A 25,149-nucleotide genomic window follows, 5' to 3' on the forward strand; every position below is an offset into this window, starting at 1 on the left:
ATCCCACATAAGAATAGACTGTAAGACTAATTTCCTCTGCCGATTTTATTTTTGAATTATTACCAGTAGGGAACTTTCCTCTGAATATTGTACAATAACATGCAATGTGCCATGTAATGGGGTTGCTGAAGGAAGGGTAAGTGTGTGGAAAACGGATCAAATTGTGGAAAGGGCACAAAAGGATTTTTTTCTGACTTCTCCAGCAGGTATTTGAGCTTGAGGGAGTGAACCTTTACTGCACAAAAGCAGTACAATAACCCCTATAAGGAAATTAAACTCTGTTTTAATCATGTTACACCGAGCAGTGAGGAATCCAAATTATACGACCTGCCAGTTTCTTTATATCTTTATATAAAGAACCTTTTAATATTGGAATGTGGCCTTTTTGATCTCAGTGTATTTCTTTTTTTTTTTTAATTTTACTTCTTTGTGACAGGAGTGACACAAGAGTGTTCTGTGTTTCAGCATGCATATGGATAATTCCAGTGCTCACGCCTTTAGAAAGTGTTTCCAACCAAAGGCTGTTGCTTTCTCATTACCGAAACCCACAGTTTGCAGTCAGTATAAGAGTGCAGCCTTACATTTGGCAGTAAATTCCATTGGTAGATCAGCAGTGTAAGGAGAGACCCATAGCTGTGATACTACCTATCATAAATCATGCCGGTGGGAGGGTAATGGATTTTACCTGTTATACTAGCTAAAGGCGCAGAGTCAGCCAATACATCAAATCACATCAGTTGAGAAAATCATTAAATCATCTGTTATCTTTCCACACTCTGGCAAAGCAGGAAGGAGCACAGAACAGCGTTGTACAGCACAAATTCATGAACCTGAAGTCCCAGCATGTAACAGGTGAAAATTCAGGTCCTGCTTTTATCAGTTGCTGCAAAACAAGCAGCTACTACAAAATAGCCTATTTAATTCCTCTGATGATTTTTTTTCTTCCCGGCACAACTCTAACCTTTTTTCTTATGAGTAATTTACTATTATGCCTCAGTTAATTCTGCTTGTGAGTCATTTCTGCTGGACCTGTGGAGCGGCCAACTTAAAGAGCAAATGTCACCCAGTCAGTCTCTGAGTTGACTCAGTCAGAAGATAGTCTGTCTCCATGGCAACCAGAGCAGGCGCACATGCTCCGCAGCACAATTATATTGTTCTTCATTTTTATAACTACCTTTTTTTTTAAATGTATAATACCAACACTTACATAATCAGGCACAAACTCCTTTATCATTTTTTAAAATAATTTCATTTTAAGCCAAACATTGTTCTAAATCTTTCACAAACAATGCAAATTACTTTTGCTTTGCAATAAATTGTTACATACTTGCACGTAAAAGATGTGTTATTTATTTTTCAATTACAAAAATGAAAAACAACATAATCACTCCATATTTTATACAATGTTATTGTTAGCTGAAGTACTGCATTAACTTTTTTATTAGCATTTATCTTACCAATTATTTCTGTTTAATCAAACTTCACCCTCCTACTTGTATTTCCTTCCCTATATTTATCAGAGTTACTTACAGTAAATAAAGTAGTGCTAATTCTATCTCTGTCTCTCATTTGTCTCTCTTTCTCTGTGTTTATATATATATATATATATATATATATTGTGTGTGTGTCCTCAGAATGAAAATTGTAGCAGCATTTTTTTATAGCAGTAAACAGTGGTAAAGATATCTCTGCACTTCTCTCCAGTTGATTCAGGACTGGATCTGTCATATAGGCTTGGATGGTACCAATTTTTCAGAGGTCATTGTTATGACTGGGTTCAGCAACCACAGCCTTAGCGAGGCAGGGACTTGTTTCCTTGGGAACCGCAGCACAACCTGACACAACCTAGGCTGGCACTTTGATTGTAGACACGCAGAAGTTGAAAAGTTCTCTTGAAAAGATGGGTCAACTGGGTTGTGCACTGTGTGAGGGCTCAGTGTGAGGCTCAATCAGACCTCATAGTTTGACTGATGTTTTAGCTGCCTGTGAAGTTTTTCACCTTCTCCTCAATGAAGAACAAAAAATTGCAGCGGTGGAGTGGAGGAGTCCTGCATTTTTATCTATTCATTTATTTTAGAACATGGTGAAGCGCATCAATGATTATTACTTCTTCAATCTATGATACGCAGACATCAGAAGGATAATGATGGAAGATATATTGTTAGGAGACAACAGTATTGTTCTGAATATATTGCTGAAATTCAAATCAAAACAGCATATTTTCCCACAGCACCTTTTGCATGTTTTTTCTGGCAAATAAGCAATGGTCATTTCTTTTAATTATTACAAAGGTCTATGGTTGTAGAGAAGACAAACTAAATTTAACACATAACACAATTTCACATTTAATGGTTCTATTTGTTTCTTTTTCTTTATAAAAATAATGCAGCAAAAAGTACCACAGTACTTTACCAGACACTTTTTTCAAGGTTTGTTTTTTTGCCTTCAGGTCAAGGAGTTGTGTAGTCAAATAGCAACCTCTACACCTCTACACTACATTTCAGTAAAACTTGAACATAAGTGACAACAACCTCCCAGGTGTGAAAGTGGGCATGAGTGAGAACCACTTTTCTTCCCCTCTTAGAGACACTCTTATCTATAGAGATCGTTGACAGGTGAAAAAGTATGCTTGGGTGAGCTTCTCCAGCAAATTGTGAGTCTGTGTAATGATGGCCAAACTGAACATAAGTCATAAAACATTGACTCAATTGTTTGGACTTGTACTTACAGTTGGCACTCCTGATGGTCTTAATAAGCTAAGGTTTGGCCAGGCAGAGTTCTTGCTGTGTGGCAGGTCAATCCAGATAAACCTTGGGCTCTTAAACTCTACTGCTAAGCAGTTTTGCCTCGACTGCGTTTTCTGTTGCAAAGTTAAACATCTACACAAAACAAACAACAGACACTAGACCCATCGGGCAGTTTGAGGCTCTCTTTGAAAGTCCACCTCCATACTGTGGTACAGGCTGCCTTCAGCATTCATTTTTCAGTTTTTTCAACATAGCAACCATCTGGACCATTGCGTGATCACAGCATGAGGTTTTGTGGTGAGTGCTGCTTCACTGGTAGACTTAAAGTTCCCTCCTCAGTCAAACAGTGGATGCCTTGATTGTATTTGGAAGGATTTTGTTTTTTTCCCTAAGAATATGTGTTGCTCTGGATCACCTTCATAAGGTCTCTGGCTCAGTATGCTAATTGGATTGTCTATTTGAACACGGTGTATTTTCCAACAAACAGTGCTCAAGGGAATTAGAGTCACCTAGGCAATACACAGTCTCTACAGTTCTGCCTCCTGGACTTACACAAGTTGTACTAGAGTTACCCAAGCAAGCAATGTCAAAGTTGTCCCGTGGAGCAGCTAGCAAAACATATTTTAGAGTTATAATTGGTTGTTCAGACGACAAATGAAAAAAAGTTTATATTCAGTGATTCTTTTTTAGTTTATTACAGCAGTGCTGCCACAATACTTGGTTGTTGACAGGGTGAATTTTAATAACCAAAAAGATTTCATTTTCTCAGCCTAGCACTTTCTCAATATTGCAGTCTTGCAATGTCTGATCCAGTTCAGTATTTTTCTTCCAGAGCTGGCATTTTTATAGCTGATTTCATTCATTAAGGAAGCTAAAATCTTAATTTTGGAAATGACTAAGAAAAGTATTTGATTTTTTGAGCAGTTCAACAGGACTCAACTATGACAAAAACATTTTATCACTCTGAGAGAACTAACCTCTTGTTCCTCCCTTTGATTTTCTGCTGAATTATGTATCGCGATCTGCCTGAATCAGCTTGTAGTCTTGTGGGTCTACCATCTGGGATGACAGATGATAACTAAGTTTTTTGGAGAAAAAGAGCTGAGATGCAGGGAATGTCACTCCTAGTTGTGTTCAGCACTTCTAATTTATCAATTTTGCTGCTCAGGTAGTAAATTTCAGTGAGACATCCAGTAGTCCAAGAAGTTTCACATCCTCCAGTAGGGAAAAATCTCCTGTTTCCCTTTGCCACCACCTCAGAGCACTTTGAGATGAGAAAAGGAAATCTGGCACTGTCAAGCTTTTGATAAAATATTTGTGGGAAAGCTGAGGAATGTGAGATAAAACCCAAAGGCATGGTGTCAATGATATTCAGCAGAGATTCTCACTGAGTGATAGCAAAACGCATATTTTACGAACAACATGAATTTTAATGTAAATGTAAACAAAGAAAAAAAGGACACTAATTCACTAGACTGTCAGGCATGGTGCCATCTGGAAGACAGGCATGAGGCCAACTGGAAAACATTAAGTCATGAGTGTCATCAACCATAACAATCATGTCACTATCAAAGCATGGCTATTCATTGCAGAAGTGGCTATAATATCAGGGGAGCAGTTACAACCAAACCATTATAAAATCAGCTACGGTATGCCATTTTTAGATGCCACATTGTATAAATACATTTGAAAACTTTGAAATTTAACAGTGAATTTTAAAATAGAAATGAAAAAAAAGATGATGCACATATCAAGTAAGCTAAAGTAATTTTTACTGAATTCTCCAAATACCAATTTAATTGAAGCAATACATACATGCACACCTCATAAGTTCACATATCTTGTTGAAAGCATGTGTTTAATGGAATGGTAGGCAGCAGTATGAAACATTTACAGTGTGATTTATAATTCCCCTTAAAATTATATCCCATGGGATGCTGTTAATGTCAGTCTTGGGTATAAGAAAAGTGTATCTGCTGATTGCGTTTTTGCTTCTTCCTGCCTTTTTATACTGCAAACATGAACTGGAGAAAGCGCAATCACTGTTCATGCCACATTGACTACAGGTTCTCCTCACAAATGTAAAAAGGGAGACATTGATTTTTGAGCAATTAGTGCATCAATAACTAGCACTTTCAATTTTAATGTATTCCAAAGGAATTGGATTTTTCATTGAATTTCTGTATATTTGTGTTTTGCTGTCTAGCTTAATACTCATTTACCTTACTCCTGTATGGAACATTGCGGCATGCAGTTGCATTTTAAATAACTCCATTTGCTGTCGTGTATGTATATTTCTATCAGCTCTCACCCACACTGACTAGGGAAGCATTGATTCCTCTTGTTCTTTTCCTAATCCCTAACCGATGACATAGACCCACACTAGACTGAGCACCTGTGTTCTTTTCTGTTTCAGTTGAAAAACTATTGTGGAAATAATTGGAACTATTCACCTGTGTTTGGATTAACATAATGATTTACTTCTACATAACTTTTTAAGCTAGAAGTAGCATTTTGTTTTCGCTGTAACTTTCTTTAAAAGCCTGTGAAAATAAAGAAATGCTGTAAAACAGTGCAGTATTGAAGAGAAAGTGACTGCGACATGGACTGCTGTTGTCTAATTATAACCCGAGTCATTAAAGCTGGTATTGATCAGCATATTGAAGTTTTGCATTAGTAACACAAACATAGCACAATAAAATCGGATGCACTGAAATGAACTCTACTTGATTAGTAAGTGGACACTCACTGATTCAGCAGACACACAATTTTTTTTAACTGTTTTCACGATGAAGTTTTCCAGAGCATGAGACCTTGATACTTAACCCCAATGATTGCTCCTATTTCAATTACCAATAGGACTCAAACGCACACACATGCATATACACACACACAGAAAGAAAGAAAGAGAGAGAGGGGAAATAATTATACTCTAAAATCATTGCAGCATGAAAAAAAAACAGAAGTCTTTTGCTAGAGGGAGTAAAGATCAAAGAAGACACTAAAATAATGGGTCACAATTGTAGAGTTGAAAGGTTCAAAATCAAACATAATAATTACAGTGTTTGAGCTAGCCAGTGGCAATGGAGTGTGGAAATGTCTGCATTGTGCAATGCCAGGTGAAAGCTGGATGTGATGATAGTAGCAAAGTTGCATAATTGGCATAAGAAAGAAATTTGACTCTATGACCTTTAGTATGCAAGTGTTCATTGTCAGACGCCTCTTGGGTAAACAAATTGGTCAAATATATCATTTCTCTCAGCAGACAAAATCTTCGCTCGTAAGGGTGTATTCTTGAGCATGGATTTCAAACCATAGGTTATTTTAGAGCTACATTGCTTCCCTACTCAATGTCTAGCTGTGTAATACAGAAATAATGAGTCTCTTAGGCTGTGAGTTTTTGTATTACATTTTTATTTGATTATTCAGCTGAAACAATCCACACTGGCCCTGAAGTTTGTTTTGGATGTAAGCTCACAAGATATAATTTCTTGTTCCTACATTCATTTTTCCATGAATTTCATAAAGCTGAGATATTCATTGAAACTCTTGAAGCTCTGAGACTGAAAAGAAGCCATGCTGGGATAGCTATGATTGCATTTTTTTAAATGCCCTATTTTCTCTTTGTTATTGTTGTTGTCTAATTATTGTGTTGTGCTTCTAGGTATGCTGTATGTTTTACTGCAAGTTATTGAAAAAAAAAACAACGATTAATTTTATAGCTTTAGAGTCATTATTCAAAAACACAGTGCTGCTTGCTTCCCCTGTCTAATGTTTCACTTTGACCCTCTGTTAGTTTTTTTTCTTTTTTTTCATTTTTGAATAATTAAATAAAAAGTAACAGCTATGTAAATATTGCTTTATGGAGCTAGGTTTCAGCAGAAAGGGAACCAGCTTTTTGACCCATATTGTGTTTTTGTTTTTTTTTTCATTTTACAGGCAGATCGTCTGATGACCTAATGGAACTGAATTTACAAGTGATATTGTGTTGGGTCGTGGTGCTGCACTGTGGCTCTGCTGAAGGCAGTATCCTGTACCGGGTCCAGGAGGAGCAACCTCCAAATACTCTTATAGGTAGCCTGGCAGCAGACCAGGGACTGCCAGACTCAGGTCACCTTTACAAGCTAGAGGTGGGTGCCCCTTATCTTCGTGTCGATGGAAAGACAGGGGACATTTACACCACAGAGATTCCTATAGACAGAGAAACCCTGAGGGACTGTCGCTCCCTGGCTAAGGGTAAACCCTGCTACCTGGAATTTGAAGTATCAGTGACTGATCTGATACAAAACCAGAGCCCACGGCTTATTGAAGGACGCATTGAAGTACAGGACATCAATGACAACACCCCCCAATTTCCTTCTTCTGTGCTTACCATCTCAGTCCCCGAGAACACGATCATGGGAGCGTTATTCTCCATACCTCTAGCTACAGACAGGGACTCTGACAGGAATGGGGTAGCTGACTATGCGCTGACTGCAGGGCCAGATGCTGCAACCCTGTTTGGTTTGCAAGTGGCTGATGACAGGGGAGGGAAGCTCCCACAGCTCATTGTCCTGGGCAACCTAGATCGTGAGTTAAAGGATTCTTATGACCTCACCATAAAGGCAGTGGACGGAGGAAACCCTCAGCGCTACAGCAGTGCATTACTCAGAGTGGTGGTGACTGATGCCAATGATAACGCTCCCAAGTTTGAAAAGTCCACCTATGAGGCAGAGGTTTCAGAAAATAGCCCTGTCGGACACTCTGTGTTGCAGGTAATTTAAAAACTTTTTTTGTATAATGTTGTAGTCTGGATTGCAAAATTAAATTGTAACCAGCAATGTCTTTCTGAATAAATGTATAGTTTTAAATTTTGGACTTTACCTTTTTCAATATATTTTTGAAGAGAGCATTAGCTCATTATCCTTCTACAGGTAATAAATGCTTATATCTTGTATTGACAATGTAGTTGCAGAACAGTGTGAGATATTATTTTCGGAGTATAAATTGCTCTGTGCAGGATTTTCACAGCATGTTGCTGCGAATTTACACTGATTATCATGAAGGAAATGTCAAGCCTAATAATTTACAGCCTTTCATTGAATCCTAGAAAAAAGAGAAAAGAAGGCTAGTGATGTAACTATCAAAAAACAGAGGAAAAGCAATAGCCAAAACAAAGTTATCTACATGCTGTGATTTAAAGTGATCAGACCCACACAGATTCCTGGATTAATTTATTCAGTGACCAATGATTCATTAGTTACATTCATTGTTAGTGTTGTAAATAACATTAGTTACAACACTAACTGTTGCGCATATTTAATGACTTTAACCATTGAATATGTTTTGATTACAGGTTAAAGCAAACGACTCTGACATGGGCCCGAATGGAGAAATTGAGTACACCCTTCACCAGGCAGTAGACCCAGTGCCGAAACTCTTACGAATTGATCGGTCCACTGGCATCATCTATGTCAAAGGACCACTGGACAGGGAGGAAATCAGCAGCTTGTCCTTCTATGTGATAGCAAGGGATAAAGGCCCTCAGCCTAAAAGCTCTAAGACATTTGTAACCATTGAAGTGACTGACCAAAATGACAATGCTCCAGCTGTGGAGATTCGTGGGATTGGCCTTGTGACGCACAGTGAAGGAGTGGCAAATATTTCCGAAGACATGCCAGTGGGAACAGCTGTTGCTTTAGTTCAAGTATCTGACAAAGATGAGGGAGAAAACGCTGTGGTCACTTGTGTGGTAGCAGGTGATGTGCCATTTCAGCTTCGCCCTGCCAGTGACTCAACCAGTGACAACAAGAGGAAGTATTTCCTACAGACCACCACGCCTCTCGACTATGAAAGAGTTAGAGATTACCGAGTAGAGATTGTGGCTGTAGATTCTGGAAACCCAGCACTCTCTAGTACAAACTCTTTGAAGGTTCAAGTGACTGATGTGAACGATAACTCTCCAATATTTTCCCCTACCTTGTTTGAGGTTGATTTTGCTGAAGAAAACCAACCAGGAGAAAAAATTTTAGATGTTATAGCCACAGATGCTGACAGCGGCACTAATGCCGAACTTCTCTATAATATTTTGCCAGATTCATCCATCAAAGGCTTGTTTGAGATTGACCCAAATACAGGCGAAGTAAGAGCCAAAAGCTCTCTTGATCGTGAACACAAAGAACAATATGAGTTTCGTGTCACTGCAGCAGATAAAGGGTCTCCTGTCCATAAAGGAACAGCAACTGTTGTAATAAAAGTAATAGACCGCAATGACAATGATCCCAAATTCATGCTTAGTGGCTACAGTTTTTCAGTCTTGGAAAACATGCCACCTCTGAGTCCAGTTGGTATGGTGACAGTCCTAGATATGGACAAAGGCGAGAATGCCCACGTTCACCTCTCTGTAGAGCCTGATGAAGGAAAGTTTGTTGTTCAAAATGGAACAGGAACTATTCTCTCAAGCATCTCGTTTGACAGGGAGAAAGAAAGCAGCTATAATTTCCGTCTAAAAGCAGTGGATGGAGGAGAGCCACCCAGGTCTTCATATGTGGGTGTTACAATCAATGTACTGGATGAAAATGACAATGATCCCGTGATAACTAAGCCCTCCAACTCTTCCTTCAGACGCTTATCACCTCTAGCCTCCCCAGATAGCCACGTTGAAGTAGTGGAAGCTGAGGACCTGGACAATGGCCCTAATGCAGAGCTGGTGTTCAGTATCGCTGGTGGAAACCCTTACCAGTTATTTCGCATTTCCCCCTCAAGTGGAGAGATCACTCTAGCAAAGGAGATGACACGCAAACATGGTGGATTACATCGCCTAGTGGTGCGAGTAAGTGACAAGGGGAAGCCTGCACGCCATGCTACTGCCCTGGTCCACATCTATGTCAATGAAACCATTTCAAATGTCAGCTTAGTGGAAGCCTTAGTGGGACACAGTCTTTACACTCCACTGGACAGGGACATTGCTGGTGATCCCGACAATGGTTTTGCTGCTCAGCGTAGTAATATATTGTTTGGAAGCCTTGCTGGTGTAGCAGGTGTTGTAATGTTGATCTTGGTGGTGGTATTTATTCGCCACCGCATCCAAAGAGAAACCAAGAGTGGATATCAAGCTGGCAAAAAGGAAACCAAGGACTTATATGCACCCAAACAGGCCCCAAAAAACACCAAAGGCAAACGTGGACGGAAAGGCAAACCTCAGAAGTCTCCAAAACCACTCGGGGAAGACGAAGAGGTCAGCCTTCAAAAAAGTCTGAAGTTCAATCTTGATGGAGTCAATGATAGCCCCAGGATACATCTGCCTTTAACATATTCACCAGGAAGCCCTGATATAGGCAGACACTACCGTTCCAACTCCCCTTTACCCTCCATCCAGCTGCAAGCCCAATCGCCATCTGCCTCACAGAAGCATCAGGTGGTCCAGGACCTCCCTGCCACCAACACCTTCGTAGGAACAGGAGGAGACGACAATTCCACTGGCTCAGACCAGTACTCAGATTACAGCTACAAGACGGGCCAACCGAAGTATAACAACAAACAGGTACAGTTATCTCAAGCGCATAGTAAGGTCTGTCTGAGGAATGGGTGATTGGTTTGGTGTATTTTGTGAGAATGTTGAAAAGCAGTGATTTCATTATAAGACTTGCAATATTTTAGTCTTATCATCTACAGTCCTGAAAATCACAGATTCAACAACTCTCATTCATGACTACTTTGGCAGTTCTAGTAATTTGATATGATTTACTTTGACAATAACAGTCCCAAATTTGAATTATCTGAATGCCATTTTTGTCATTGTGCCATCTATCTGGATTGTAAAAATGTAAAACGATAGTTAAAAATTTAGTACAAATTTGTTACTGGCTGTTTTACTCAGTGCATAACTGTAAATTGTGTGTGATGATATACGAAGAACAGACCAAATCATTTCCAAAATTATATTATCCATTCTTTCTCTTACTAGTAACTGTCTGCTTTGCTTCTCTGGGTAAGGCATGTATATATGTAAAATTGCATAGACAGAAAGAAAGTTGCTGCAAGTATTTGCTCAATTGTGGCACTGCTAAAAAATAAGATTTTGTCAGGTTGGCAGAAGAGTTGAGCAGGGATGGTCTGTTCTCACTTACTTCTGCTCTTCTGCTTGACCTCTAGTGCTCTGTAGTGATCTCGGCAGGTCATTTGCTCTTATCTCCCTGCTCCTTATGCTCTTATCTCCTCTTATCTGTACAACATTTGGGCTTGAATCACCATGGAAACAGAAATATTAATAGAGTCAGAAGGGATTACGAACAGAAAGATTTTAGAGAGTAAGGCTAGAAAGCTAGTGTGTCTCTGGGTTTCTGTGTCATCTGCAACTGTGTAAATGTGTGTCTTGGACTACACAAATATAAATTTGTGTGCAGGAGGGGATAAGGCAGATTATCATTATCCTTATATAGTAGAACATCCCTTATTATACAGAAAAATGTCCAGATGTCTTGATCCCACCAGTTACACAGCCATGCTTGAGCCACTGAAATGGATCTGTGGTTTTTATTTATTTACTTTTTTAGTTAAATATGTGCTGAACTCACATTCAACACAGAAAAAAAAACCAGCTAGTGTCAGTGAGAGGTAAGATGCTGATAAGACAACTTCAAAGAATACCCAGCACCAAAGACAGCCTTGCGCAGGGGCATTCCATCACAAACAACCACAAATTCAAAAACTCAGGGTATGATTAGCAACCTAACATGACTGATTCCTCTGAACCACACTGAGTGAAAAGTGATATATTTGTGAAACACACACCAACTAGATCTAACAATACTTTATTCATGTCGCTACTGTGGCATTCAAAGGATGGCCATTATTTAGTACTGAAAATATTTGACATTGATGTAAACAATTTATTTTCAACCAGGACGAGTTGACATGAGCTTTCAAGACACTTCCTACATTTCAGCCGTACAAAACAGTTTGACATTCTCCAAGGCTTTGCAGATAACGTTTGCCACATAAAAATTAGCAAAAATAGAAGGGGAAAACATGCCGCTGAGTTCTGAACATGTGTAGGTGACACATTTTCTGTGGAGATATCTTCAGAGCCAGTCTCACAGTTGGCTTGTTGGTAGTTTTAGCAGATGTTAGTTGACAGCTTAGGTGATCACAAGCCGTTGTGGGTGGAGTCAGTTTAGAGAACAGTCACCACTGTCTTCGTGATGGACAACATAAGGGACCAAAATGACTGCAAGCCACAGGGTGTGTCTGGGTGTTTGTGTGTAGTGCCAATCTCTCTGTTTGTATGTAGATTTGCTCCTTAATCTAAGAGTGTTAATTGTGTCTGGCACAGATGTAAGCTCTCAGCATTTAACAGTATTGTGTGTGCGCTTTCTCAATATGATCGCATAAATACATATGCAACATGACTCAAGTGAGTGACAGGCTGTTTAAAAACATGGACAGATGTTGAAGCTCATGTGACATACCTCAGCAGATGTTGTCTTGTGTATGGCATCCCCTCTCACATCAGGAAGAACAGATTGACCAAAATATATAATTAAAGCAACTGCCAAGTGATGTGACAGATCTAGAGTGGTGCCATTGTTTTAATTAACTGTGCTGCACTCAACAACTAGTTTTGTTTTTTTGTTTCCCCAATATGGTCAGATGTCTATTTTTTTTTTTTGTCAAATCTCAAAGTCTCAAATTTCCAGCGTGCATGTTCAGGGATTATGAGCATATGAAACATTACAAGCATTTAATGATATTTTTTTTTGTTTCAAGCAGTATCTTCATGCTTTAGGCTTTAATTAGAGACAGTTTCCTTCTGAACACAAATCTATTGTCAGGTGGCATCTGAGCGGATATTAAACAAATTGATCAAAAAAAACGATATAAAAGTGTGTGAGTGTGTTTGTGAGTGTGTTAGTGGTATTAGACGTTGATTGCAGAGATATATTTAAAAGATGAAAATATTTTCCCAGGTTTAGATTGCAGGTGCAAATAGACTGATAATGTAAAATTAGATGGAGTGTAATTAAAGACTGTCATACATGCATTAGTATTTATTTGCAGGTAAAATATTGTCTTGTTTGCTGCACCTACTTAACTCTTCATTTTGAACTTATTTGTTGAGCTGGTCATTACAAAATGATTACTTTTTCATCTTCTCTATTTGAACTTATCAGAAGCATCTCTACATTAATATGCTAAATTAATGAACAGCCCACGGCTGAATAGTAGAATATTAAAGTACTATATTACTCAAGAACCCGAACAGATGTTTCAGATGTGCTAATTAGATCATCATATTACCTAAGCATGTGCCAGCTATATGTGCAAAATAATATTTGTTTAGTTTCCTACACCAGGAGCTAGTACTGCTATCAGTTCAGAAACATTTTGATCTTTTCCCAAGACTCTGTGGAGAATGTTTCAGCCCTGTAATTGTTTTAGATTAACCCACTTCTGCAAATATTCCTAAAATGCTGTTTCCAGGATGTAATGTTTTGCAAAAAAGAAACAGCAACAGACACTCAACGCCACTAATCACACTTCTAATTTTGCATTCCATGTGTCTACAAGCAATAACATTCAGTAACATGGACAGTGCTTTTGCTGCCAACTAGCTCCAAAGCTTCTGAGAACCATTGCATCAGAGGTGGAAAAAGGATGATAGGCACTAAAGAAGCCCAGCTTCATTCCTCTGTGGTCCTTTGTCAACACCCTTTAGAATAACACTCATCAAATGCTAAATTAGAAAGTTTTAGATCAAGGAAAATTACTGAGCACTAATGTAGCATCATAGTCAGCCCAAATGGTTCTATACTAGATTCAAACAAACATGTGGGAGACTTCAAATAGTGGGGTGTTATAGCCTCGCTGTACTGAATATGCATAGAGGTTCTTACAGTTTCTGCTTGCACCTGTTTGGGTATTGTTGTAATTAAAGTAGGGACACTAGGAATTTTCCTCAGGGTCTTGGCAAGTTAAGCCATTTTTAGATATATGCCACAATTTTATTCTTGGGCAAACAATATATTGTACTGATTACTGCATGTGAAGTTACTATCCATACAAATAGTGGTTCCTTGATTCTTAAGATTTAAAAGGAAACTTTTTATTTTATTAACAGAATATGAATATTTTAAATAAGTGTGTTTTACCCAGTGTCATCCATTTGGACAAAATAAAGCAAATGAATAGTAGTAGTCACGAAAGTAACATAGCAAAGCAGTTGTATTTTGAAAACACAACATTGTAAGCTGCACATTTCTAAATCCAGGCTGCTAAAGGTTGCACCTTTTGTAGTTTACCCCCTCATCACCTTTGAATGTGTGATATTGCATGATGGTTGCTAGAGAAACCAGTGATTCACGTTAGCCATTAGACCTGATAATTAGCTCTGTTGGGTCCAAGAGCTGGCACCTTTTTTCACACTTCATTTAATGAGAATCTTACATATGAACAAAAAGCAAAATGAAAGTCAGGAAGGACTGAAAATCATCTGTTACACAACAATCATTACTGCGTCACTGTATTTTTTATGCATCAACGCATGCTGATAAAATGTTCTATTCATTCAATGAGGATGAATTTTGTCCAGCTCTGGCTTACTTCTTCATCTCCATGCCCACCTGTAGTAGAGTGAGTCAGTGTGAGTCTTAATTAACCTGCTTCTTTGTTAAGAAGGGCCCACACTTTGTGAACTTTAGGCATCCCTTTGAGCTGGGATTAGCCCGATTTAGTCCAATGCGGGTATTTGAAGTCAGCCGAGGTATATTACAGATGAGGCTGGAAGCACAATTTGTTCTTTGAGACTGTGACACACTGGCCCTCAATTACTTAGGTGTGTTTGGAAGTCTTCTTACCGTGCACGAAAAACAAGTGCGTAAAATTACTATCAGATTAATCGAGCATGTGCACTGCCCTTTTTTGCCCTCATCACTATAGTCATGTTAGCAAAACAGAATCATTCTGAACTAACAGATTGGTACAATCTGTATACACGCATACTATCTGCACACAACATTATCTATATAAGAAAATGCATTTACCTCTAGGTTAAGTGGGGAAATTAGTGGCAATGAAAGCACAGAATGAAAGAAAGAAAGAATGAAAGAGAAAACCCTGTACGCTTCACTGAAGCAAGGAAGCAAGAGAAAGTCCAAATGAAGAAAGTGAAACATTTTTGTGCAAAGAGGAAGTCAAAAGACACAGATTCCCACAAATGTTTCCACCAGACTGAGGATTGTTGAAAAAAAAAGTCTGTGGCTGAAATAATGGGGGTTCTGAATGTTGTTTCCCCCTGAGACAGGCACTGTGACTCGGGGAAAAAAAGTTTGGCTATCAAACATTCTATAAAAAAGAAGAAAACAGTGAAGGGGAAGGAGCACGTAACCTGTCAGCTCAAGATGAGAACCTCACTGCAATGAAAAATGAAATTAATTAATTAATTAAAAAAATGCGATAGTGCCAAGAAACTGACTTAAGAAAATGACTGTAATGATGTCATCCAGGAATGATATGGCATTTTTAATACCGTTGAAGCCTACAGTTTTCCATTTAGTATTCTGTTCAGATTTTTTTTTTTTTTTATGTTTTTGATTAATTGTAATTCTGAACATTTTGCGACTTATGGTGTTTTAGAAAACAGCAAGTACTGGCCAAATTAGCCCTGGGTCTTTGATCTCGTCCTTTAGATGCAGTGCTAATAGCATTTAGCCAAAATTAATCGTTCTGTCTACAAACAACAATGGCATGGCATCTTCATATCATTATATATTACCATTCCTTTTGTAGGTAAAGTTAATAATGTCTATTTTTCAACAAGCCTGTCTGAAAAGGGCTTGATTATTGCACATTTGAAGAACTAGGACTGATGAAGTCACTGGTATCAGTGAAATAATATTCACATCATGGCTCTGCCTGAAATGAATCTTTATTCAAGCTGCAATGACTCTGAGCTGGCTGTAAGTGGTTACAAGTTGTACAGGGCAGACAGAAATAAATTTGGTGTAGGCGTTGCTTTTTATCTCCAGGAACAGTGATAAAAAAATGTGTAATGAGTCCAGAAATTGAGAATTTTTGGTTAAAGATTTGTTTTTAACATTTATGCCTATTTTATAGGCTGTTGTTACAGACCACCTAATTCTAATATACAATATTTTGAAACTTTAAGTGTAATGTAAGAGAATAGAATTTTCTTTTTCTTCCTGGTGACCTGAACTTTTATTGGTTTCTATCAATCTTAATGAATCTTAATTTCTTAATAAGTACTGCTCATTTAGAAATAAACCTTATCTGAGTTACAGGGATCTCTAAACTTTCCTCAAATTGTGACAAGGTCAACAGTTTCTGTAAATAACCGTAGTAATAAAATCTCTATGTGCACTAATCACATTTGTAAATAATAAAATAATATGATCAGGGTCTGTATTGGTGGCAGTTGGGTTCAACATTCATAATTTAAACTTGGAAAACAAAATTGTCAAAATCTGTAAAATAGCATTGTCCTTTGTAGAAGTTATGGAAATTTGATATGGATTTATTTTTGAATGATGTTAAATTGGTCAGAATTATGGTAAATGGCCTTTATTTGTATAGCGCTTTACTTGTCCCTAAGGACCCCAAAGTGCTTTACACATCCAGTCATCCACCCATTCACACACTGGTGATGGCAAGCTACATTGTAGCCACAGCCACCCTGGAGCACACTGACAGAGGCGGGGCTGCCGGACACTGGCGCCACCGGGCCCTCTGACCACCACCAGTAGGCAACGGGTGAAGTGTCTTGCCCAAGGACACGAGCCGGGACTCGAACTGGCAACCTTCCGATTACAAGGCGAACTCCCAACTCTTGAGCCACAATCGCCCCATTATGTGGGGAAATCTTGCAAATAGGGCTGTAACCTAGTTTATGGATGATCTAATGTATCTGTTAACCCTTTTATACATGAATTATGACAACCTCAATCAGGATTTTTTTCTTAAGTATTTTTTATTAATCTTTAGCCATGAAAATATGAATAAAAATATCCTTATCCTTTTCAGGGTCGCGGGGGGCGCTGGAGCCTATCCCAGCTGTCATAGGGTGAATAAAAATACTTAAGCAAAAAATCTTGATTGAGGTTTTTTCAATTCATGTATGAAAGGGTTAAATAACAATAATTACAATGAAATACGTCATACATCTATTGTAACATTAAACAACCAGTGGGTGGCAGGGTATGGAGTGACACATCAGTGCCCAATGTAGTGGTTTATGTGCAAGTATACCATCAACACTGACACAAATACAAGAAAACAGCCTTTGAATAGCTGTCCACTGTAGTGGCCACTATGCGTGAAAGGGTTCCACTTAGGAAGCGCTCAGTGAAGGAACCCTGTCTTGATGATAAATTAAGATTAGCAGTGCTTTACTGAGATAAGGCTAAAGAGATTCCTTAGAAATGATGATGTATTTCTGACAGAAGATGCTAGTGTAGATTAAGAAATATGTCAACTAAATTGTATTATAACAAAAAGAAGTAATAGATTAATAATATAAGGAAATCCTATACATTTAATAGGCTGGCAGTTGCATTATGGGGTACAGTTGAATGTTATTTAATGCTTTGATCTCAACAGGGAGACTAAAATATGTTTGTCCTACAGCATTCACCGTAGCTAGGATTATTCACTTAAATTTGGGAGGGTTAGAAAAAAGAATTCAGTTGACCACAGTCTGCGATTTACGGACTTCACTGTAACTTTAAAAAATATATAATACATACATTTGACATAGGAACATTTTCGGGCCCCAAGGATACTAGCAACCACAATGGAGAAGCTAATGGGAATCCAAGTTTTATAAATAATCATAAGAATAATAGTCAGCATGATTCATTATAGTAGTAGTCATAGTAATCATAGTAGTAGTAGTAGTAGTAGTAGTAGTGATGGATGTATTCATTTTAACGAGTTGTGTGTATGTTTGCTAAAACAGCCTGGGCTTTTTTTCATTTTTTCATATACATGGTTAGGGACAGTTTTCAATTTGTTTGTGAAGCACAAACAAATTAAGGTGCGAAAATAGTGATAAATCACCGATTTGTGTGTGATATGTTCGTATGCACGATTCCGCAGATTTGTCTTGTGCTTATTTTTACTGAAGACCGGTGGAACCATGAAATCACTGAAAATTTGTCATCTGCATTTTACTGAATAGTTGGGAAAGCATGGCGTGCTGCTAAATTATCATTTCCTATCTCACTTTCCAATCTGCCTCCCAGTATTTTACAAACAGACACAGGCACACACGCAGACATACTCACCCACAGACCAACTCTCTCATTCACACACACAGGCAAGCACACAAACACACAAACAGCTCTTTGTGCACCACATATTTGCCCTGGCTGATTACTCAGAAAAAGAAGGCTAGAAGGAAAGTGAGGTAATGGTGGAGTAATTTGCCCTGCCTGCACGGCATGTTTTCTTACTGTTTTATAGTGTCAATGCATGATTCAATACACTGCATCAGTATTGCATTGTAGTGAAAGCACTGCACATTTGATGCTGCTCCTTCACAACTTAATACACCCAGATAATAAAGAAAAAAAATATGCCACAGTGATCTTAGTTCAGAGCAGTTTATTACTTAAAAAATGCAGTAGTGTATAATTTTACACCTACCTTTTTATAAAGCATAGTTTTTCCTGTGGGTTTTTTTTTTTCCGGGATGGATGAGGAAGTTGTACAACATGTATATGTACATGCCACCCAGCCCCCCCCAAAGAAAAAAACCAAAAAAACTGGTGAGCTCTATTAATTATCAATTCATTTTTCTTAACAGTGTGGAAAAATATTTTTTAATATTTACATTTTTTGGTAATAATGGTTGGTTAAAATGTCGACCAAAAAGTTTGTTGAAAGAAATGCTCAAGTTTAAACATGCCAGGCCCAGATAGTCAAGGGGAGCCCATTTTCTACGTGTACCTAACAATAACCACATTGGCCATCATCTCTCTTGTTATTCTCTTTGTTCAATACATTACTGTGTTTGAGTCCACATAGTAAGTTTGATTAAAATACTGACACGATTGGCTTAAATAATTTGAGGCATGTAGTCCTCAACAAGGAGAGTGGTTTAGACATTCACAGTAGAATCTGTAGCTTTATAGCACTCGAGATCACCCAAATTTTAGACATCTATTCACTGTAACAGGTACAGGCAGTTACTGTAAAAGGCAAACACGCAACAAGAAAAATGGTCAAAGTCAGGAAAGTAACATAGTCTGGTAGCATGCAGCCTTCTGCCTATACTGTGACTAATTGCTGATAAAAAAAAACAGCCTGGCAAACAGGTGACAGCACAAGGTGATGTACAGTTGGAATTGACAAACATAGGAGAATTTTGGGAAAAGCAAGAAACAGAGGCTTTGTCTGAATTTGTGTCTCTGAAGCTGAACAGAGAATGAGATGATGCAAAAGGTGCAATGACTTTTCCTATGTGTAGCTAAGCTGTGGGTGTATGAGTGAGACAACTTTATAGGATATATAAAGGCTGTGTATTAAATATATCTCTAAGCCTATGTAACTGCTAGGTAAGGACTCACAGGTCTTACTGTATTACAGAGGAGACAAAAAATACAATAGAGAGGAGACAAAAATACAAAAATATAATAGAGTTTTGACTGAATGTGAACTTGGCATTTGAATGAGCACAATAATAAGCAAAGTGTTGCACTCCAGTTTAGTGTAGGAAAACAGAAAATACCAAATTCCATGCAGTTTTTTTTGCCCAGATACATACAGTAGGTCTTTTGTAAACACTCGAGCTACTTCCATACTGTCTTTGCTGTTAGAGAAGGAATTCAGAGACATCAGAGCCTGTTCGTTATTTTTTGCTGAAGCATTGCTTTAAGAGATAGTGTGCTTATAATTTCATTTTGTTTAGGATGGGTGAACACAAAGACTCAACTGGCAACCTCCCTTGGAATGATAATTAAATTAAAGCATAATAAAATGTTCTTCATGCATCCCAAAAATGGTTAGGGCTATTGTACACATAAAAAAGAATATTCACACCAAAACTTCATATAACTGTTTTGCCAAAAATAACTTAAAAAAACAGCACATACAAACCTGACATTTTAATTAACTGCTTTTCACTTTTCTACATTGCAGTTTTTCAACAGTTCAACTTACTGCCACAAATTGTGGGCTTTGGACTGCGACCATTCTGTATTACTGCATGTTTATTGTACAAAAGTGAAACGATAAGCATCAAATCTCAGAACTTTATTGCGTTTTCTGCAGTATGAAGAGAATACAATCACTGGCCCGCATATTAGGTACAACTGTTCAACTGCTCATTAGCAAAACTGTCTAATCAGTCAACCACATGGCAGCAACTCAGTGCATTTTAGCATGTAGACATGGTTGAGACAACCTGCTGAAGATTCAAGTGAGCATCAGAATGGGAAAGAAAGGGGATTTTAAGTGAGTTTGAATGTGGCATGGTTGTTGGTGCCAGATGGGCTGGTGTGAATATTTCAGAAACTGCTGATCTCCTGGGATTTTCATTCACGATCATCTTATCTACAGAACATGATTAGAAAAAGAGAAAATATCCAGTAAGCAGCAGTTTTCTGTGCTGAAAATGCCTGGTGGAGGCCAGAGGTCAGAAAGGAATGGCCAGACTGCTTTGAGTTCACAGGATGTCAGAAGTAACTCAGTTAAGCTATTGTTTAAAAGCAATAGCTTCACTGAGCCAAGGTATGTAGAAGCGCATCTCTGAACACAAAACATGCTGAACCGTGAGGCAGATGGGTTTCAGAAGACCACACTGAGTCCCACCCCTGTCAGCTAAGAACATGAAACTGGAGCTACACTTCACACAGACCCATTAAAATTTAACAACTAGGCTGATTTGATTTCTTGTGTGACATTTGGATGGTAAAGTCAGAATCTTGCGTAAACAACATGATAACATGGACCAACCCTTTTGTTGTATCAGTGGTTCAGGCAGATGATGTAATGATCTGGGGGATGGACTCAAAAGGCTTCCACAGTCACATATCATAATCCAGTAGAGCACCTTTGGGATGTGGTGATTAAAAATTTGCGATATAATTGATAAATCAATGCCAAGTTGTTAGGAATACATCTGTGTTCTCATGCAAGTTCCCTTGCATGACCATTTGATTGCTTATTAAACTAGCATCTACACTTTCAGTAAGTTCCCTACTTTATTTTCTTTGAAATCCTCTTTATTTGGAACAAAACACTTGTTTTTGATTGGGCTGTAAAACAAACAAACAAACAAACAAAAACCCCATTAAAAGAAACAAGTTAATGCAGCTAAGGGCAACATCTATGAAGATGGTAATACCTGAACTAATTAGGGGCTAATACACGTTAAGCAGTACAACTCAATCTCACAGCAGTTTACAAATGTATAGATGTTAATGGTCATCCTAAACTGATCTAATATAACATTTAAACATTAATATTTAAACATCTAAAAAATATAACATTTAAGTTCGATAACACTAAGATTAAGATATGGGTTGTAGTGAATGCATGCACATTTGATGGCTGCATGGAGTGACTGGAGAAAAATCTATTCTAAATAGTAGGGAGTGAAAGTGGGGTGCTTTTGCCTACTGGAAGTCTAAAAAAACAAGAGGTGTGCAATCTCAATTATATACTTTGTTCTATAAAATGTGCACAAGCAAGGCAGCTGACAAGAAGGCTCAAATGCTTTAGCCGATGATCAAAATAAACCTTAATAACATAAATAAGTCACTACAATTTGATCTGTCGACTATTACGTTATTCTTCTTATTTCCAGCAATCATTTCACTGTATGGAGCTCGTGGGCAGTTGCCTAAAATCGTTAAACTTCACCCATGACAATCTTCTTTGATGTGTCTGCTAATTAATGTTAAAAAATTGTGCTAGGCAGGCTGAAATATATGCCAATAATATTCACATAACATCCTCAGACATCCTTTGAAGTGTCTTGCCAAGATAGAGAAGGTGTGTTACCTTGAGTTACTGTAGACGGAGATGGATGTCAGCTGTGCTATCTGGCTCAGCACAGTAAAAAAGATGGCACACCTCAATAATCAAGGCTTATGTGGAAACACTGATGTATAGGCTGCCTGTCATATTGAGCACATTTACAGTTTCTTGGCACCCTCCATGCACCTTTCTGATGCTTTCTGTTTCATGTACTGTTAAAGGCTGACTTAAAGTCCAGGATACATCCTAATTATTATCCAATCAGCTGTCAGACCTTGGATTTATATTGTTTCTTTAAGTTTCTATAAGTAAACTAAGATGAAATCTTAATTGAAATCTTTTTATTGTGTACAGTGCTCCTTAATATGCATATTTTTGTCTTTGCATTGAATGCTGGGCTTGTTAAAGGGCTCCAGGTGGTTGAGAATATTACTGTATAACATGTATCATGATGTAAAGATGGAACATATTCTGCACTTAAACTGCACTTTTTTTTTACTTTGTAAAACACTTTGGTCAACCTGTGTTGTTTGTTTAAATGTGCTAAATTGATTGAGAAAGAGGAAAACAAAAAAAAAAAAAAAAACAACAACCATCCACTGTTTTACTGTTTTGTAAACAATAATCTTCTGCATTGTTCACAACATACACTTTAGAAAATATAACAAGTTTGAAATGATGTACTTAATGTAGCATGGATTTGTGAATCATATCATCAGAGTTAAAAGTGATGGAAATGAGAAATTCTTTACGAACACTCTTGTGAGTAGATAATATTATACTCTGAGCTCAATGTAATATAATTATATTATAATAAAAGTTTCCCAGTAGGTTACAAAGGAGTCATTTATTCCAAAGGCTCTCCATGAAACCCTTTAAGGGCAAGTGAGACAGCAGAGAGGCAAGTGCATTCAATTAGCAGGCTTGTCCTAATTAACAACCATCCCTTCAACTAGGACATAGGGATTGATTTTATTTGCATTTCCTAGATTGAATTATTAGTGTTAGCCCTTTGAAACGGTTTGCCTGAAGTGTGAAGCGGCTGATATGACAGGTGTGGGTAATAGGCAAAGTTTATGTGTGGGTTGGATAGAAGTAAATATTTTAGTTTGCAAAGGATGATAAACTTATTTGTAAAATGCTACCTGGAGATCTCCTTTTCTCAGGTAGTCTGTCTTCCTTAATCAAGGTTTTACAAAAGATGGAAAATGTGCCTACGAAGTACATAATGTGAACAATAGGGCAACCTCGGGAGCTGCAAAATGAAAAATGAGGCTGGTTCTAAAATCATATTTACAGCCTGGTATAAAAATTTGTTTTGGCCTCTGTAGACAGTTTCTCCCTTCACAATAATGCTGACTAGCTTGCATGTTTTTAGTTTTCTTTTGCATTTCTGTAACTTATGGACCAGAATAATTGAATTAGGTGCGTGGTCACTGTAACTGACAGGTGTCCCAACACAGGCAGCTATAGCCCTAGGTCCCATCCAGTACTTTGAGATATTTAACCTTATATCATTACTGTGTGTGCTGTTGGAGCATTTTGGAGTACTTTTAATAAATTATCTATGGCTTGCTGAAGGGTACAGACCATCCAAAAAGCCTGAGCTTCACTTTTGGCCAGTGAAATTCTGCTACTTTTTAGTATTTTTGTTTTGCACTAATTAGCTGATATATGTGTGTTACACCTATATACAACCAAGGTAACTAGTGTTAGCAGATAAAGTAACTTTCACTCGTGTTATACAAACATGGTGGTGGCCTAAAACCAGCAGGTGATCTCTTGGTGGTTATGTCCATCTTTTATACCTTTTTATACTATATCAAATCAAATCACTTTTATTGTCACATGTGTGAGGGTGATATATATTACTTTTACATGTGTTTTCTAGATTATCCTGGATTGTACACTGACAACATGGCGAGGTAGCTCAATATTTTCATTGCGCCATGTGGAGTGTTTTCAACAAAGGCAAATGTTGTAACACTGCTTTTGTAGCACGCCAACATAAAACAACAACATTACTAATCTCAGCTAAATGAGAACGTAGCAAGATTCTAACCTTTTATACCTCTCACAAACACTCTTGTATTTGTTATGTCAGCTTTCATGTAGTAATTATTCATTAAAAACATTTCTAATAATGTAACAAGTTCTTGATTTATGTAGAATGAGCAATTGCCAAATTCTTCCTGATGGATGGCAATTGCAACTTTTTGTGCGGCAAGTCCTGACTGCCAGCCATCAGCCCTCTTGATGTCATCAAGATGCTTAGCACTGCTGACTTGCTCTTTGATGTAGAGGGGAAATAGACCTGATTAAAGTGATGCTGGTGATCCATGTGCGCATTAAAATGTGATGGTCTCCCTATTGATCAAGTTTAATGAAATATCTGATGAAAAGCTATTGGTTGCTGTCATTTTTCCTCAGGCTCAAATGTTTTCTGTGAGTGGCACATGGTCAGATTCCATCTTTTATGTAAAAAATAAAAAAATAAAAAAAAATAAAATGAGTTCTTCTTTAGGTAAAGCTGTGTGGAGGCTCAGCTCCCTGATGGCATTGCCTTTAGCTGAGATATTATATCACCACACAACCCAGCCTCCTTACCTTCTGCCAGGCAGATTAGTGCTTTTATCAATAAGCAGCTTAGCACCAAAGTGTTCCTCAATAATATGCCATGTTTTTTCTCCCGCTGCTTTAACTCCTGGGGTTCTTTTTAAAAGTATTTTGCACTTACATATTCTCATATTCTCACATTTCCTTATTTTCAACCTTCCTCCCTTTCTCCCAAAAATTCTTCTATAGGTCTAAGGATTACCCTCTGACTCAGACAAACAGCAATACATTATGTATTCTTCTCTTCAGGTCACATTAGGAAACTAGACAGGGCCCAAGAGGGCAAGGGAGCAGCATCCTCATCAGACATACTACCCCATTAGAAGCCTGGAGTTCACCATAAAACCCATTAAGATCCATTAGGGAAGTGCTCTGGTCCACAGACACCTTTAAGGCCAGTCAGCCACAAAGGTGCACAGTTACAGATGGTGTAAAATTTGATTTGTCACTGGAATGCCATGTGTTCCTTAGGATATTTACTCAAAGCCATGTGTCAGATAAGGTTGCATAAAAGCATCGGCCCATATGGCGATGTGGTAAAAGTTGTGTATTTTTCCACAAGATTCTGACATAGTTTCAGAAATTGTATTGAAAGACTCATTTCTCAATAATTCTAACCATCCTAAAGTGCAGTGATGTTTGATGGCACCTGCTTTAAAAATATAGTTAAATATATAGTGTTTTATTTTTCCAGTTTGCAAACCAGTACACAATGCAAAGTATAGCTATAAATATAAATTAGCATAAGCATTATTGAGCCCAAGCAGATCCCAGCTGAGGTTTCACTCACTCTTTTGTAAATGCTTGAACA

General features: G+C 37.9%; 1 protein-coding gene across 2 annotated transcripts in view; it reads left to right on the plus strand.

Annotated features, from left to right (window-relative positions):
- Nucleotides 1-25,149, plus strand: part of pcdh1a (protocadherin 1a) — a 99,370-nt gene that overhangs the window by 1,839 nt on the left and 72,382 nt on the right. The window contains exons 1-3 of one of the 2 annotated variants that reach the window (XM_005948074.2): nt 1,614-3,044; nt 6,687-7,501; nt 8,083-10,269. In XM_005948074.2, the coding sequence (XP_005948136.1) occupies nt 3,032-3,044; nt 6,687-7,501; nt 8,083-10,269 (3,015 nt within the window). In that variant the 5' untranslated portion in view covers nt 1,614-3,031. Of the gene's footprint in view, nt 1-1,613; nt 3,045-6,686; nt 7,502-8,082; nt 10,270-25,149 lie in introns of those variants that run through there. The other variant, XM_005948075.3, reaches the window with a different exon arrangement.

This window comes from Haplochromis burtoni, unplaced genomic scaffold (assembly GCF_018398535.1).
Source record: "Haplochromis burtoni strain Fernald_Lab_line unplaced genomic scaffold, NCSU_Asbu1 Contig_576, whole genome shotgun sequence".
NCBI lineage: Eukaryota > Metazoa > Chordata > Actinopteri > Cichliformes > Cichlidae > Haplochromis > Haplochromis burtoni.